The 14,359-nt window shown below is 43.4% G+C and overlaps 1 protein-coding gene across 6 annotated transcripts in view; it reads left to right on the top strand.

Moving 5' to 3' along the window:
• Nucleotides 1-14,359, top strand: part of bcas3 (BCAS3 microtubule associated cell migration factor) — a 1,018,944-nt gene that overhangs the window by 197,309 nt on the left and 807,276 nt on the right. For all 6 annotated transcript variants that reach the window (XM_078548265.1, XM_078548260.1, XM_078548263.1 and 3 more), the window contains one exon: nucleotides 3,862-3,963. In XM_078548265.1, coding sequence (XP_078404391.1) covers nucleotides 3,862-3,963 — 102 coding nt within the window. The remainder of the gene's footprint in view (nucleotides 1-3,861; nucleotides 3,964-14,359) is intronic.

The following is a 14,359-nucleotide window of genomic DNA, read 5'->3' as shown; positions in this document are numbered from 1 at the left end:
CTGGAGTGGTTGCTACTCAACAACCCATAGTGCAAGTTAGGCACTCTCAATGAGTGGACTCCAAAGAAACCTCAAACCTTTTCGGCATGATAAAGATATCAAGAGATATGGGTTTACTATGCGCAAGTGGCGATTGGGGGGCAGGAACTGATCAGCTTGCATGAAGGAGTCATCATGAGTGGCCAAATGGTGTTCTTATGCTGCGCCTCCCTATGCACCCATATATCTGGTTCCGCTCTGCAAGGTCTGCCTCCCATTGAGAGCAGGTGTGAGGGTGACATGAGTGCATCCCTGCCGAGGTAAGATTTCAGGTTGCTCCCATGTTGCCATGCGTACAGACTTTGTGAAGGCATGGGAAAAATCTCATTTCAACTTGCAAGTGTGCCAGGTCAAGGGAGAATGGAGTGCTTTGCATTTAGCGCCAGGGCTCTGTACAATAGCACAGTTTGGCACATGCAAAGGATCAAACCACCAGCAGGGCAGACGTTAAGTAGTGCAATTTAATTCAGCTATCATAAATCAAGGTATATTGGAGCAAAGTATAATGTCTATTACAAAAAAGGAGCTGCAGCCAGCCAGCAGAGGATGGAAAACCAAATAGTGAAGGAAATGTCTCAGCAGCTTACTTTACCTGGAATCTGTTAGCTATCAAATTGTCACAGGCCTTTCTGCTGCGTTGTTCCCTTGCAATAGCTTCTGCATGTGCCTCCATGCCATCCTGGCCCTCGTTGTCACTATCCCCTTCACCCTCCTCACCATTGGAGGAGCCACCTCAGTCCTCCATTTCTCCCTCAGCCAAGATATCCACCCTTTGTAGCGCAAGGTTGTGCAGGGCGCAGCAGACAATGGTGATGCAGGACATTCTCTGTGGTGAGTATTGGGGTGCCCCACCTGAGTGGACCAAACATCTGAACCTCATCCTTAGGAGGCCTATCATCTGCTCAATTGTGGACTTTGTGGAGGAATGTGTGACATTGTAGCTCTCCTCAGTGGCACTCTGCGGATGATGAATTGGCATCATCAGCCAGGTCTTCTGGGGATATCCCATGCAACAAGAAGCCAGTCCTGCAATCACTGAAGCCCTTCAAAAACCTGTGGCACCTGGGAGTAGGTCAGAATGTAGGCATTGTGAGAGCTCTGTGGGAACCGAGCAGAAGCACACAGGATTTGTCTTCTGTGACTGGCTAATGCCAGGGAGCTCTCAAGGCCACATGTGTGCCATCGGTAACCCCTTGCACTTGCAGGAAACCTGCGATTGTTGTAAAACCCAACACATGCAGCCTGGCTTTCAAGATCCAAGCGGAAATGGACCAATTCGTGTGCTGTCCTGAATGTGGTATCTGCCACCTCCCGGATGCACTTCTGTGTCGCTGACTGGAAGATGCAGCACAGTTCCCCAGTGGAACCCTGGAAGGAGCCACTGGTAAAGAAGTTTAAGGCTGCAATGATCTTTGATGCTACCATTGTGGGATTGCCTCCAAGTCCTCATGACCGCAGATTCTTGTGGAGAAACTGGCAGATGTAAAGAACCACATTCTGGGACATTCAAAGACACCTTTGGCATTGCCTATCGCTCATCTGTAGATAGGTGCACCGCCTGCAATATACCCATGGTCAGGCCAATGCTTGCCATTGCACAGGTTGCCAGCATCCTGATCTTCTTGAGGCCCCGCTGCCTCTTGCTGCTCAGGCTGTTGTTCTTCCTGGCCCTGTGCCACCCTGTGCTAGTCCTTCCTCCTCCTCATCTGGATGAGAGCCAGTAGAAAGAACCTACATCACCTAGGCCTCAGTGGATCTGTGAACAAAGTACGGTAATCTACCTAGTGAGCATATTCTTTGTAGATTAGCCTCCATTTTTGAGCCACCAAGCCAGTGCTAAACCCTGTGCATGGCTTCCGTCTAGACATGGAATTCCTGTCCCACCTTTTCCAGGTGAAGGACATCCTGGAGGACAGAGATGAGTGTTCCTTCCATTCGTACATGACTGTACATGAACTCAACCTTGCCAGGTGCATGGCACTTATAAGCAGTCATAAATGTGAATGTTCTAATTTCTGACTGGCAAGGAACTTAATTTGGAAGAGGAACTTAATTTGGAAGGGGAACTTAATGGCCTTTTAATGAGCATGCATGACATGCTAATGCATATGAAAAGGCTTCGCAATATTGTTCATTGGGAAGCTCGAGCCTCCTTTAAAGTCCTAAGAACATAATTGCAGAAGTTCATCCTGCCGTTGGAAAACCAATTTTTGACCCCCTACCAACTTAAGTTCCCCTGCCCGCCAAACATCCTGCTGCTGGCGAGCCTGGAAGATTCCTGCCTCCATGTCTGCTGGAATTAAAATACCTAAAGCAATACAAACAGATGCCAATGAAAATCCGAATCCCCTTGACCACACATAACAGGAATTTAGATGGGAAAAAGGGACAGAAGGCACTAGGTTTTCAAAGCAGCGGCTTTCCTTGGGCCAGACCCCAACCCCAAAAGGGATTTAATTATAATTGTGCTTCATCCAGGGAGGGAGCTAAGAAACTCAAACTTGAACAGAGAATAGCTGTTGTAGACATGCCAATTGTAGCAGTTGAAAGGTCGATGTGAGTGTGTATTTGAGACTGTATGTCTGTCTTTTTTTTGCTGAACAACATTGTAATGTAGTGCTTCATTTTGCGTGGCGGGGAGGTGTTATAAAGCCAGTCTTTATATCGAAAATGATTTTATTTAATTATTGGGCTGAAACCACTGATTAAGTTTTAAAAGTCTGAAACAGCATTTCAGAGATTTAACAGCTTCTAAGGTGGCTGAACATTTGTGTAACTGTACCATGCACACTCCAAAGCCATTAAAATGGGGCCAGTCTGTTTGGAAGAACTATCAAGGACAATCACCTTAGAGGAATGTGAATGACCACATCTCCTGACTCTTTCACAAATCATCCAGACGGAACCCAGATATTAACTGGGTGGGGAATATGCCATTAGATGTAATCACTTTGGACAATGGACTTTGGCTGAGAAAGGAACTCATCCAGCCATAATCTAATCATGTCTACACCATGGATCTGGAATCAACTTGCTATGACCATGTTTGGGTGATTGGTGAGAGGGGATTATTTGATGAGCCAAGTAAGCCCCTCTTTTGCGTTTAAGAAACTGCTTTTCTCCAGGCCAAAGAACAGAAGACAGAGAGACACCGAAGAAATAGGACCCCTGAGTGGGTACATACTATCTCCACCCATTCTGCAAACTTGAGCCCTGCCTGTTGTTTGACCATCCATTTGCTGCAAGCAGTGCTTTAAGTATCACCCCAGCAGCTGCTGCCTTTGGAAGATCAGAGAAATCATCCATAAGCAATTTTAAATCATCTGATGCTGAATCCTGAGGGATGACCGAGACCAGACTGAAACCATCCAAGTCATCAATCTACAAGATCTGTATACCACTAACTATTATTGGACTCTAAAAAAAACTGCTTAGTCTATCCTTCCACTTTGTAGCTTGTATGTGTGTGAGAACCCTTGAATGCATGTGTGTGTGTGAAAGTTGGAGTATTTTTATTTAGGTGTTAAATAAAATAAATAATATGCTTTTTTAAACTTACCAGGAAACCTGTCTGTGTGTGTCTTTTACAGTCACAGAACATAAACAGTTAAACAATCAGTGAATCGGCAGGTATATCCTTTTTTAAAAAAAACAGTTGCAGTCAAATGAGGAGTGGTAAAATGGGGGAGCCAGTCTACCCCTCCTTGCCTGATCATTACATAAGTTTGGTCATAAAATTAAGGGTAATTTCAGAACTAGTGCTCTGCTTTGAACCAGTTCGGCACGCTATGTGTAACTTCCTTTGTTTCTCTTTGTCACTAGCCCACCATACTGCTGTGTGGATCTGTACTCCCTTCAAAGTGGCGAAATGGTCAAGTCCATCCAGTTCAAAACCCCCATCTACGAGCTGCATTGTAACAAAAGGTAGGGAGAGATCAGAAACGCACTGAGATGTTATGAGTAAGAAATCTGTTTGTTTTCATTCTTCTTTGGCATTCAGGCTAAACCTTACAAGATGATGCAGCTAATGACTTTATAATAGCATGCCTAAACTGAGGTGATCCAGCTTTTATCTTTTCTGAACCATTTTTCAATGGCTTTCAAAATATTTATTTGTGGTTTTTCTGTTTTAAATGTAACATCATTAAAAATGTTAATACTATAATGTGTTTTTGTGGGGCCCATAAATGCCAGTGGGGCCTTTGCATTTACAGTATAAAACTGCAGCGAATATCAAAAGCATAATTCCATCACTGTTGCCTGTGGTTTGAAATATAAGCTGCTTGATTTAACTTTTCCCTGAGCAGTAGAGACTGACCTTTTCTTGAACCTTGTGAATAGCTGGTGGATTCTTTGGCCTAGAAATTCAATGATGAATTCAATGATGTATCCGTTTTTCAGACTCAAAATGGGCACCAACACATGCATGATGGTAGGTAGGGCACTAGTGCTCATTATGCTCTGGAGTTACACTGCTCACCATATCGGTAAAGGCAAAAAGAAGCATCCAGAAAATATGCCTGAAATAGGTATTAGGCTCTTTACATCTACAAATAGGTGGCCTAACATCTTTTTTTAACAAATTGGGCTGCCCTTAATGGCACTACTCTCTCAATTGCCCTTTCTCTCAGTCTTGGCTGAGGTATTGGCACTCTTGCCTCTGACTCAGAAGGCCAAAGATTCAAGCCTAACCCAAGAGATTTGAACTTAAAGATCTAGGCTGATATTCCAGTGCAGTACAGGGGGGAGTGCTGCACTGTCTTTTAGATGAGAGGTTAAACCTGCACAAATCTTGCAAAGAGAAAGAAGGGGGTCCACCAGGATCCACATTCAAACACAGAAACATGTCAAGAGTAATCAGAGAGCTAAAGAGAGAGCTATCACCAGGAGAAGAACGCAAAAAATTTCTTTCCCTACTACAGTATCAAAAGAGATCAGTAACAGAATAGGCGAGAACCTTTAAAAGACTTGAAACTGCATGAGCATGAAATATAATTATTCGGAATGATTACTTTCTTCATGTATTGATGAGGGAAAATGTGAACTCATGTCCTGCCTAAAAAGAAGTGTGCCATGATACATGAAATTGAGGTCCCAGATAAGCTGAAAGGACTCGAAACAAATAAATACCAGGTATCCCAGACTAACAAGTGGATTTGCGAGACTTTTTGAAAGATTGTCATGAGAGTCAATAGAGTGGGCTGTTCTGGTAGAATAGAAGCAAGCAAATGTTCCTGTATTCAGAAAGTTCAAAGTTTAGATAAGTAGGAAGGAATATGGGGGACACATTCTGTGTCAATGGTGTTGAAGCAGCCAAGGAAGAAGTTGGGGGAAAAAACTAGGGGTGGAATTTTACAGCCCTGTCGTGGCGGGGTGGGACTATAAATTGCAGCGAGCCATTCAAAAGTCCATTGACTTCGGCGGGACTGGAAAATCCCACCAGAGGCAAGGGCCATAAAATTCTGCCCTAGGAATCTTAGTCTTTACAGCCAACTAATGTAGAGCAACCATTAACAAAAGCAATAGAATGTTGTTCTACTTAGCTAAATTATCAATGTCTGAGAAGAAAGGCATAAACAAAGAATAACTTTCAGCAACATACCAGCAAAACTTTTTTTGTTTCTCATTATGCGCTGTTGTTAATTCAGCTATTCATTAAGTGTCTTTATAAAAACAGTTTGTCCCTCCCATTTATAGCTCCCTTTCCCAAATCCTAAACGAGTTAAAACCTGCTAAAGTTCAGTTCCATAGATGGTGACAGTTCTCTGTACCTTGTTCAAGTGTCCATTCTTCATGTGTTAGCCAAGTTAATGAATGTTAATAGGCTATTCCCCCACAGGGAAATTGCAGCTGAGCCAGATATTTTCTACACCCAATGCCTACAAATGTACACTTTACAACAGTTCAACACACTATTTAAAACAAAAGTATATATTTTTAACAATTCCTGATTAAGACTGGGAACAAAAGGCCGATGACTGTGCATCACATCATTTTCATAATTTTTAAGATGTTAAGAAACTTCTTTTTTTAAAATCATGTCAGTTTAGGCTTGCATAAAGAACATAGCCTTAAACTTTTTCTACCACTTGGTGTCACTAAAACTATGCCAAGCCACAATTCCCATATTTAACAGAATAAAAGGCAATGGTAAAGTGTAACATTTACAGATTGTTTCCTGGAATTCAAATACTGCACCCTAGCAGAGCAGATTTGCTGATTCTCCTCTCACACATGGTAAGCCAGCACGCAGTGCGGTTTGAAAATTTTGCAAAAACATTAGGGGAATTTTTTTTCCCAGGATAGCAGGAAAGCGATATAGGTCTCTGGTGCTTCAGATCGCAATAGGGCTTCTGTAATCCTTTTGTGAGTTCAAAGTAAATATGGTTGAACAAGGCCATTCCAAATTAGTCCATCCACCTTGTAAAACAAAGTCTCTCCAGTTTAACTATCTTGTACGTGACTTACGTTTTTGCTTTTACTGTCTTGTATGTCCAAATATCGATCACTCTGTTTGAAGAACTGCTTGTTATCTGTCAGTCCTAAAGTTACCTTTCCTCAATTCATACCTGTCCCCCTTGTCCAACTGTCAAGCTTAATGTAGATGCAGTGGCCCAGATTTATCTTTCATATATTATTTAATATCATATAATTAGATGTAAATGTCTATGTCTATGTGTAAATGTTACCTGTCTATGACCCCTTTAACTCCATGGGGGTATTTTACAGCCCCCTCCACTGGTGTATTTGAAGGTGGGTGCATGTAAAATAAAACAGTTGGTCAGCCTACCACCTTGCCTCCCATCACCTCTGTGCTGTCCCCCTTATTACAGTGGGCGGGTAAGGTGTCAGCCAGCCCACCTGCCCTTAGGCCTTTTGAGACCCTTAAGTTACCAATTTAAAGGCCTCTTTCTGCCTCCACTGCCATAATAAAGTGGGCAGGGGTAGGCAGGAGGAAAGTGGCCAGCCGCTTCTTTTCCTATTTTGGGTATAAGAAAGGAAGTGTTGAGGGGGGGGGGGGGGGGGGGGGGGATGCCTCCTTTGGGGGAGGGGGGTGCCCTGTGCCTACTGGGGCATCCCTACCCAAGATGGTGCCCCTCTTTGTGACCCCCCCACCCCGGTCCCTCGAACCTTCCTCCAACCCACTCCACCCCCTTTCCCCCCACCTCGCTAGGGTCCCCAATACTTCCCGGACCAAAAACCCTAGACTTACCTGTAAGTCTGGCATCCGTGCATCCATGATCTTCATTCTCGGAGCCCCCTTGTTGCCACAGCATAAGATAAGATATATACAATGCTGAAACAGGCCATTCGGCACAACCAGTCCATGTCAGTATTCATGCTCTACTCGAGCCTCCTCCCATCTTTCCTTATTGAAATCTATCATTGTAACCATCTATTTCCTCCTTCCTCATCTGTTTGCCTAATTTCACCTTAAATGCATCTGTACTATTTGCTTCAACTGTGGTAGTCAGTTCCATATTCTCACCACTCTTTAGGTGAATAATTTTCTTCTGAATTCCCTGTTGGGTTATTTGGTGATTATCTTATATCGATGGGCTCTAATAAATGCTCTTCCCCACAAGAGGAAACATTCTGTATCCAAACCTTTCATAATTTTAAATCCCTCTATTAGGTTAACCTACAGCCTTCTTATTTTATGTAGAGACCAGCCTGCCAATCCTTTCCTCAAATGAATACCCACACATCCTGGTATTTGGCAACAATACAGTAACTGGGAAGGTAGGTGTAAGGGGGAAGGAAGGTGTAAGGAAAGGAGTTTGGAGAGGGGAAGGAATCCAGGGGAAGGAAAGAGTCCGGGGGGAGGAAGGAGCCTGGAAAGGGGATGGAGTCAGGAAGTGGGAAGGACTAAGGCGGGGGAGTGGGGTGGTAGTGGGTTTGGGGGGAGTCAAGGGACGGGGGTGGTAGAGTCCGGGGTAGGGAAAGAGTTCAGAGCGGAGGATGTTCAGATGAACGTGCAAGGGACGGTTCCTTTGAGTCCATGACTGCTCCCTGGGGGGTGAACTGAGGGTGGGCGTGGTAAGAGGGAATGGTGAGAATGACTGAGGGCAGAGTGAGACGGTAGGGTGTGAGGGTTAGGGTACGACGATATCAGTACGAGGGACAGTGAAGGTGGTTGGTGGGGACTTGGAGCCAGACACGGACCCTGGAACTGGGAAGGAGGAGGTCGAGGAGATTAATGTGGATGGGGGTGGGATTTTTGAGAGGGAAGGGAACATGCACGTTCACCAGGATATCGCCAAAGGAAGAGGACTGTGGCTGGTAGGTCACAGTGGAGAGGTGGAAGGTAATGCCGGGGGGGTCAACAGTGATGGGGGAAAGGAAATGTGTGACTGGGGGAGGGGTAAGGATGGAGAGCACAAGAAATCTGTAGCAGTACCATGTTGGCCAAATCGAAAGTGAAATGAGAATCATGGTGAGCAAGAACAAGTGCTGCATGGGAGTGTGATCAGTGGGTGGGCGGAGATGCAGGTCAGCCTCAGACGGTGAACTGAAAGCGAACCACAGGAGGCAGCATTGAAAATGCTCAGGACATTGAGATGTGTGTGAAGCGGGGCGCACACTCATGCATGCACACACACCCACACACACCCTTCTCCTTCCAGGATCACTCGTGGGCTGGCTGTATACAGCCGAACTGCTAGTTGGGGGCGGATGCAGTGGTAGGACTCACGAAGTCTGTCAATGAAGCTGAAAGACACCATTTTACATTATTCAGTGAAAGTGAATATATTTTCACATTGTAAAGTGACAAAATGTGTTCACCCGTGCAACCAACTGTGATCAGAATTTCTTAACTTTTTGACACCTTAGACTTCCAGGTGCTGCCCTGACATCCGCAGCAGGGGTGGACACAGCCTATGCAATGGTTAGCCCTGTTGCCTCTGATGACTTCGGCGTGGGTCCTCTAGAGAGTCTAGGCCTTGGGGGCCCCAGCTTGTTTTGGCTGTCTTCCTGTGGGCCAGTGGTGACAGAGGTTGAGGTTGAGGGAGTCACAGGCAAAAGGTGATCAGAGGGAGAGGACAGCCTCTGAGATTCTTGAATGGATGAGCCAGGGATGTCCAGCTGCTCCTCCCTTCGGGTACCCGAGGGTCCCAGCCTGACTCCTTGAGGGGAAGGAGCACCTTGGGGATCATCGAGGTGCCCCATTTCCCCCTCGCGTTGCCACTGCAGGAACTCACCCATGGCTACCACAGGTCTGCACGCATCTTTGTGTTCAGCTGGACCATGATCTCCATGGTGTCCACCAACCTCCCCATGGAGACCTCCATACTCGCACATGTGGGCATCAGAGAGCAGGTGGACGCACTCCTCCGACTCGCGTGCCACTCTGTTAAGGGCTTCCAACAACTCTGCATGATGTTCCCCCGTCTTCTGCTGAATCTCCAGGATGAGTTGGATAGCCAAATCCAGAGGCTTGTCATCTGACACGGACCATACAGATACCTCTTCCCCAGCAGTCCTCCGAGTGCTAGGGAGTTCGGCTGAACCTGCCTCCTCCTGCTGTGGACATGTGTCAATGTGGTGACCACCAAATTGTGAACCCGAGCCTGCTCTAGATCTAGGTCCCACCGAGGTGTGTGCCTGCGCTGGTAGAGGGTGTGGGTAAGCGCTGTGATGGGTCTTCTAGGCTGCTTATTTCCAGCTCTTCAATGGAGGAGGAGTCCTTTTGGCTGGAGGTGAGGACGTCAATGGAGCTGAGGGACTGGCTGGCTGATGGTGTCAGTCCCTTGGCAAAGCTCCCTGTGAACCAAAGTAGAGATAATTAGTCTATGATAGCAGAGTCAAAAACAGGAGAGACAGCACTCACAGTTACCTTATCTACTGCTGCAGAACACCTCATCCAAACCTTGGAAATCTCTGTTAGCAGTCAACCTCCTTTCTTCTCTGGTTCACAACATATTTTGCATAAGCTTGAGACATTTTATAGTGTAGAATACAGAGTAGACTTTACTGATACCTAGGATGCTAGTGGATCAGTTTAACCCAGATCAAGAGAGTGGCTTTTGGGCTTTAAGTTCTGTAATTCGAGCCCTCTGAAGAATTGTTGAATACCATGCTGCTTCATACAAATATTTTGTCTACGTTAGAGGCCTTGTGATGTACCTATTGCCAAATCCTTTTGAAGACAGTCCATTCACGTGAACAGACGTAGTTGTTTACTCCAAAGTTACTTCCCTCACACAAGACTTCCTGACCTAACCGATCTTATCCTCTTTGTAGAGCAGGCTTTGTTAACTGTTTCTATACTATAGTTAATGAATCCCTCTACCTATGTTTATTACCCGAGCCAATAAAGTTACACTTTAATTATTCATGGCTGACATCATTACTGTCATGTGTTCCCTTGCATAAGGCACTTTTCCTATCAGAAGACAAGCCTTGCATTCCTCTCACAATACTTCAAAACCAACTGTATACATTGGGAAATCTGTTACTTCAAGTGTTATGATCTCCATAGAGACCGGTAATGGTTTAAAAGAAATTTAAAATCTCAGTTATTAACTGAAAGAACATTGCCTCAAGACTTCACGTTTTAAACAAAAAAGCTTTGCTGTGTAAGAATTAAGCAAAGCAAGCACTACTAAATTAAAGCTATATTTTGTAAATACTTTTGTTTTAAATCCATTCTACTTTTTACTCCCACCCAAGAATATTACAAGATCTTGAGGGTTCATTCACATCTCCTAGGACCAAATGAAGGCATGCCACAGCGCTATGTAATTCATTTAATTCTCCTCATTGTTCCGGCTATCCTCTGAGCTATGAGATTTCTTGGGATCCTTCCACTAACATTCGACTAGGCGACCATCTAGCTCTAGTTCTAGACCCTACATATGTGGACTTCCCAGCTCAAGCAAGGGCCTTTCTTCCGCCTTGTACAATGATTTAAAAATCAGAAACACCCTTGGTTCTCCTGGTCCCACAGCTGCTTTTCAGCCCTTGGCAGATTCTCTATCTACCTGTTTCAAACCTGCTCCTAAGCTAACTGCATATTTCTGGAAGAAAACACAGATAAAAACCCAAAACAAAAGATAACCTCCCTGTCTAGCCTATTTCCACAACAATGTGGTATACCTGGAATGTTCCCAAAGAAATGGAAGTTAGTTTTCTTTTACCTTCAAAGCAACCCTTTGATTCTGAGACTCACATAAATAACTTACATCTCTTTTGGGGATATTGGCCATCTTACCAAGCTCACTGGTTCCATCAAGAAACTCATTATTTACAAGTTGCTTTTAGAGCTTGTTTGAACTCTGGGAACTACATGAATAACTTAAACGCCTTATGGAGATAACTATAGACATCATTTCAACAAGGGCTCAGAGAGGGGTCACCCATTATTTAACGTCCTACTTCCAACTCTGAACATATTAAAATAAACACTGGCCACCCTTTAATTTGCACTTACTTTAGGTTTGTTTACCAACTTCTCAACCAGGTGTTTCCATTTATCTTGTGCTTAAAAATGTAATTTCCGCAAAACTAAAAGTTAGACTTTTAAACCATATGAGTTATATAAAAAATTGACAACGCAAGATGCAAGGATGCTTGATTGTTACCCCTTACTCCCCAAGATGTCCAACATGCAACTTTCCAGGATGTCCAAAAACCTCCAGGCTTGATCTCTTGAAAGTGATTCTCTTTGGCATCCCAAGTTTCACCCTCCATAATCACAACTTATCCAGACATGTAACTACATCCAATCCGGCACAACGTCCTGCTCATCTATCACCTTTGCCTCCACTTAATTCCCAATTTCATTTTTTTTCAAAATGATCATCCATATTTATGAAACTCGCTCCATACAATCCCTGCAATACCCTCCAATGCTATGTTCCAACTACCACCCTCCATTCTTCTGAGTCTTAGTTACTCTGGAAGGCATGCTACTGAGCACACAGTGTCAGTTGTGGTATAGTGGTTACCACTTTTGCATCTGAGTCGGAAGGTTGTAGATTCAAATCCCACTCCAGAGACTTTGGCACACATTCTAGGCTTACGCACCAGTGCAGCTGTTGAAAGTGATCTGCACTGTTGGTGGTACCATCTTTCAGATGGTTAAACTGAGGCCTCTTCTGCCATCTCAGGTGGACATAAAAGATCTCATGGCATTACTCTAAAAGAGTTCCCCTCTCCCCCATACCTAACCTGGTGTCCAGGTCAGCAGCACTAAAAAACAGACGAATTGGTAATTTATCACATTGCTGTTTGTGGGCCATTGCTGTATACAAACCAGCAGCCATGTTTCCTACATGATAGCAGTGAATATGCTTTAAAAACAACTGTAAAGCACTTTGTTACGTTCATAAGTTGTCATAGGCACTATATAAACGCAGGTCTTTCTTTAATGTCTTTCCTGCTGAACACTTGAAGAAAGTAATTGTTAAGTATATATTAAGTACTTCATTTTAAGTTCATCTCCACTTTTGGCACTGTTCATATTCTTTGGAGTTCTCACTTGGTCTCTCCCAGTTGCGGTACTGTTCTAGAAGGATGTCATGCAGTTGTGTTTATTATCTGGCATGTGTTAATTTTCAGATTTTTCTTTGCCCCACACTTTCTGAATATTCTAATATTCATCCATTTATTCCAATACCTTTCTCCATGTAGAATTTGAAAAGTTTTTTTTGTTTCATTTTGGATTATTTGATGATATATTTGGAATTTTGCTTGTTTACTTTGCACACCCTGATGCTGCAAATGTGCTTTTTCTTCATCTGCAATCGTATGCTCTTAACGGGATTCCATTTTCCTCAGATAAAGATAAATTGAATATTTAAACAAATTGACCAGGATATAGTTTAATTGCTTCCTGAATTCCTTTGGAGTTCGTCTTTTAAAACTTTATACTTGGATACTCAACCTCAATGGATTTAGTCTCTTTAGATATTTGAGGCAGGGATTCAAATTTCTGATTCACCATTTTCCAAAGCTTTTGTCTTGAACTGTAGTGCAGTAAACTATGCTCCATGGAAGTAGTTTTGAATGAGCTAATCACAGAACGTGTACAAATGAATTACATTTAGTAATGGAAACTCTAAAGGATTATATTGCCCTTCACTTTAATTCAACCCATCACCTCTGAAATGTTTTCAGTAAAGTTTCTGCTTGAATTTTGTCTGTCTTCTCTCTGCCTGTCTTCTCTCTCTTTGGCAGAGATAGACAAAGAGAGAGAAGACAGACAATCTCCTTTATTCCCCTTTTCACTCTTTAGATTTCATTGATTTTTATTCAATTACTTGTGTTTAAATCCTTAAGCTCTTTCATTTTTATTATGTTATCCATATGTATTCTTTCACAACTTGTTTTTATTCTTCCTTAAACTCTTTTATTACATGCCTACCTTAATATACTCAGTGAGAACCTGAGTCTAAGTTGGTGTGAGATGATTAGACTGAGTCTAGAGGCTGAAGAATTCAACTGGTGACTGTAGAGAGAATAGAAAGAGCTTGCAATTATATAACACCTTTCAGAAATTTAGGATGTCCCAAAGCCCTTCACAGCCAATGAAGTACTTGTGAACTGCAGTCACTGTTGTAATGTAGGGAATGCAGCAGCCAATTTGCACCCAGCAAGTTCACACAAACAGCAATATGATAATCTGTTTAATGATGGATGAGGGAGAAATATTGGCCCAGACACTGGGGAGAACTCCCCTCCACTTCTTCAAAATAGATCCACGGGATTTCTTACGTCCATCCAAGGGGGTAAAAAAGGCCAATACTCACTGTAACCATCCCACACCAATTTAGATTCTGGCTGTCGCTGCTGAGGTAGAAATCAGGGGAATTAACGGGAGAACCATGTAGCCAAGAATGAAGGCAGGATAATGGGGTAATAGAGATGGGGGAGACAGATGTTTTTGAAACCAAAAAGGAAAGGAAAAACATCAAGAGTAAGAAAATAGGAAAACAAACAGATGAAGCAAAGTAGTTAGGTTCATGTTAAGGGTAGAGATGACCAATTGGAGAAAGTAAAGGAAAGCACAGAGCGTGTGTAGATAGTTGAACTAGAAAATGCAGCTAGACTGCTGGCCAAAACTAAATTAATAACTGGACCAGCATTTATGGCATGGCAATTTGCTTTGATGACTAACTGGCTGTGAAATTAGCACAGAAGTTTCTGGAAGCAATCTATTATTCTCCATGATGATAAAAGGGAGAAACTTGATTAGGAAGAGAAAAAGATGCACATAATTGCTGGATATTACTTAAATTGCGTGCCATAACTGATTGTTGCTTTCTCACACTCCCACAAATCACCTGGTTCCACTGATCATTTTTATAGGCAGCTT

The sequence above is a fragment of the Cetorhinus maximus genome, chromosome 9 (assembly GCF_964194155.1).
Source record: "Cetorhinus maximus chromosome 9, sCetMax3.hap1.1, whole genome shotgun sequence".
NCBI classification, from domain to species: Eukaryota; Metazoa; Chordata; class Chondrichthyes; order Lamniformes; family Cetorhinidae; genus Cetorhinus; species Cetorhinus maximus.
This window is presented reverse-complemented; position numbering and strand designations above follow the sequence as displayed.